Genomic DNA, 2500 nt, shown 5'->3' on the forward strand with positions numbered 1-2500 from the left:
GACTCAGACTCAGTCCTGTTTACACTCGCAGCTAGTGAAAGTGTGAAAACGTTTCTCGTTACTAACTCTTCATATCCTTGTTGTAAGACAGTGTTGCATTAAAAGTTCTATACATACAATTAAGAAAAACAATGAAAAGACATAAATATCTAATATTAATATATACAAAGTGATGTTAATTTTCTTGGCATGTACTTTCCGTGGCAGTAGCTATATTCTTATTCCTTGCATTGGAAACATAACATAAACCCAAAAAGTGCCATAAAACATCATACGGCCAGATCTGAAACCTAGTATGTGTATTTAATTCTTAGAGTAGATACACATACCTGGTTTCAGATGTGGCAGGATGCTGTTTTATGGCACTTTTTGGGCTTATTAGTTACCTAATATATTTTTTTTATCTTTTAGAAAGGTAAACAATGATGCTTAATAGAAGAAAATATTCAGAGACCTACTTTGAGTTCGGGTTTACATTCGTAGTAAAGTAAACAATGGTATGGATATTCCAGTGTGTGTACTGTGTCAAAAAACTCTGGGGAATGACTCATTGAAGCCAAGCCTACTTACTCGACATCTTGAGAGAGCTCATCCAGAGTTCAAAGACAAAGACCTTAATTTTTTTAAACGTAAAGAAGAAGTGTTAAAGAAGCAACACTGGATCCAAGGGGAGGTTTTTCCAACAAAACAGTGCAGTGGTGCAGCATCTTATGAAGTTTCACTTATGATTGCCAAACAAAAGAAAGCTCATACCATTGGGGAAGACCTTGTTCTTCCAGCTGCAAAAGCAATGGTGCGTTGTGTCCTTGGAGATGAATCTGAAAAAAAGCTAACTCTATCTCTTGTCAAACAATACAGTGCAACGACGAATAGAAGAAATGTCACTTGATAATTTTTCAGCAAGTGATTAGCGAAATTTCTATGTCTGAAAGTGGATTTGCAATTCGCGCGGCGAACTTGAGGCCGCGAGTCCACCGATGTTACAAATTGTGCTCAGCTACTAATGTTTGCTCGGTATGTAGGCGTTAAAATGAAGGTATTAAGGAAGATTCTTAATGAATGCAGCCTTAGAAGCAACAAGTAAAGGCGAAGATATTTTTCAAGTGGCAGATTCATTTTTCAAGAACATGTTTGAAGTGGGAAAATCTGAGAGGATGCACAACTGATGGGCACCAGCAAAGTTGGGGCGAAAGTTGGTTTTAGAGCTCGTGTCATAGAAGTAAAAAGGCACCTCATGTGACATTTATGCATTGCATGATACATCGGTTTGTTTTGTCATGCAAGGTTCTTCTGCTGAACTAGCAGTGTGTTATCACTGTGGTCAAGATGGTTAAACATGTAAAAGGGAGTGCTCTTAACAGCCGATTATTCAAACTATTGTGTGAAGATTTTGATGGTAATCACAGTGTACTTCTGCTCCATACTGATGTACGTTGGCTTTCCCGAGGAAGTGTCACAAAACGTATTTATGAGCTTCATGGAGAATTGCTAGAATTTTTTCAACATTCCCACAAGTGTGAAGATTTCGTCACTTCCTTGAAGGATCATTACTTCATGCTTAACCTTGCTTATCTTGTGGATATTTTTGATGCTCTAAATATGCTAAACCAGAGTCTCCAAGGAAGTGTAAGGGGGAGGGGGGAAAAATGTAACAGTTTGTGGCAGTATAGACTTTCTAAACTCAAAGCATTCATTGCAAAACTTCGACTGTGGAGGGGAAACATTCAGTCTGATACCTTGGCTATGTTTAGTAATGTAACAGAATATATAGATCAAAATCCACGATCTAAGACTGACAAGTTCACAGGATTAGTCACTGAGCATCTTATGAAGATGGAGGAAGAAATTAATAGTTATTTTCCAAGCCTTGATGGAGATGAATTTGTATATCTTAGGAATCCTTTCAGTACAGATGCTCAGGTGTTGCAGGCTGGACAGGTAGGCAGGAAGGAGTTGGTAGAAATGCAACATGATGATTCTGCATTACATGTTTACTCTGAGAAAAATCTGTGTGGTTTTTGGTTTTCAATGAGAAACTCATACAGACAGATTGCTGAACCTGCTATTCGAGCACTGTTGGTATTTCCATCAACATGGCTTTGTGAGTCGGCATTTTCAGTACTGTTAGGTATCAAATCAAAATACAGATCAAAACTCAACACACCTGAACATAATCTTCGCCCTTTCCTTTTTTTTTTCCTTGTGCAATTGCTAAAGTTTCCCCTCGTATCAGTGAGCTTGTTGCTAAAAAACAAGCTCACCCATCTCACTAGTTCTGTTTAGATTTGGTTACAATTGTTATCAATAATTCTGTCTCCATACTAGAGTGCATTAACATTTTTTTCCCTGTTTCTGCCTTATCTGCAGGACTGAATGTGTGTTGAATTGGTAGTGATCCATTTATGTTGAGTTAGTGCGATGCATTAAAATAAGAATACCTGAGTTATGTTCATTAATGTTTTGGATAATAATAATAAAAAGGTATGTATTGTATATGCTG

The 2500-nt window shown here is 37.4% G+C and overlaps 1 protein-coding gene across 1 annotated transcript in view; it reads left to right on the top strand.

The window, feature by feature from the left end:
- Positions 1-1326: 1326 nt before the first annotated feature.
- LOC147468815 (zinc finger BED domain-containing protein 5-like) overlaps positions 1327-2500 on the top strand; it is a 12132-nt gene continuing 10958 nt past the window's right edge. Inside the window, exons 1-2 of the mRNA XM_086552374.1 lie at positions 1327-1626; positions 1792-2075. Coding sequence (XP_086408500.1) covers positions 1327-1626; positions 1792-2075 — 584 coding nt within the window. The remainder of the gene's footprint in view (positions 1627-1791; positions 2076-2500) is intronic.

This window comes from Penaeus japonicus, unplaced genomic scaffold (genome assembly GCF_977035675.1).
Source record: "Penaeus japonicus unplaced genomic scaffold, GWHDUDI00000001_assembly GWHDUDI00000026, whole genome shotgun sequence".
Classification (NCBI taxonomy): Eukaryota; Metazoa; Arthropoda; class Malacostraca; order Decapoda; family Penaeidae; genus Penaeus; species Penaeus japonicus.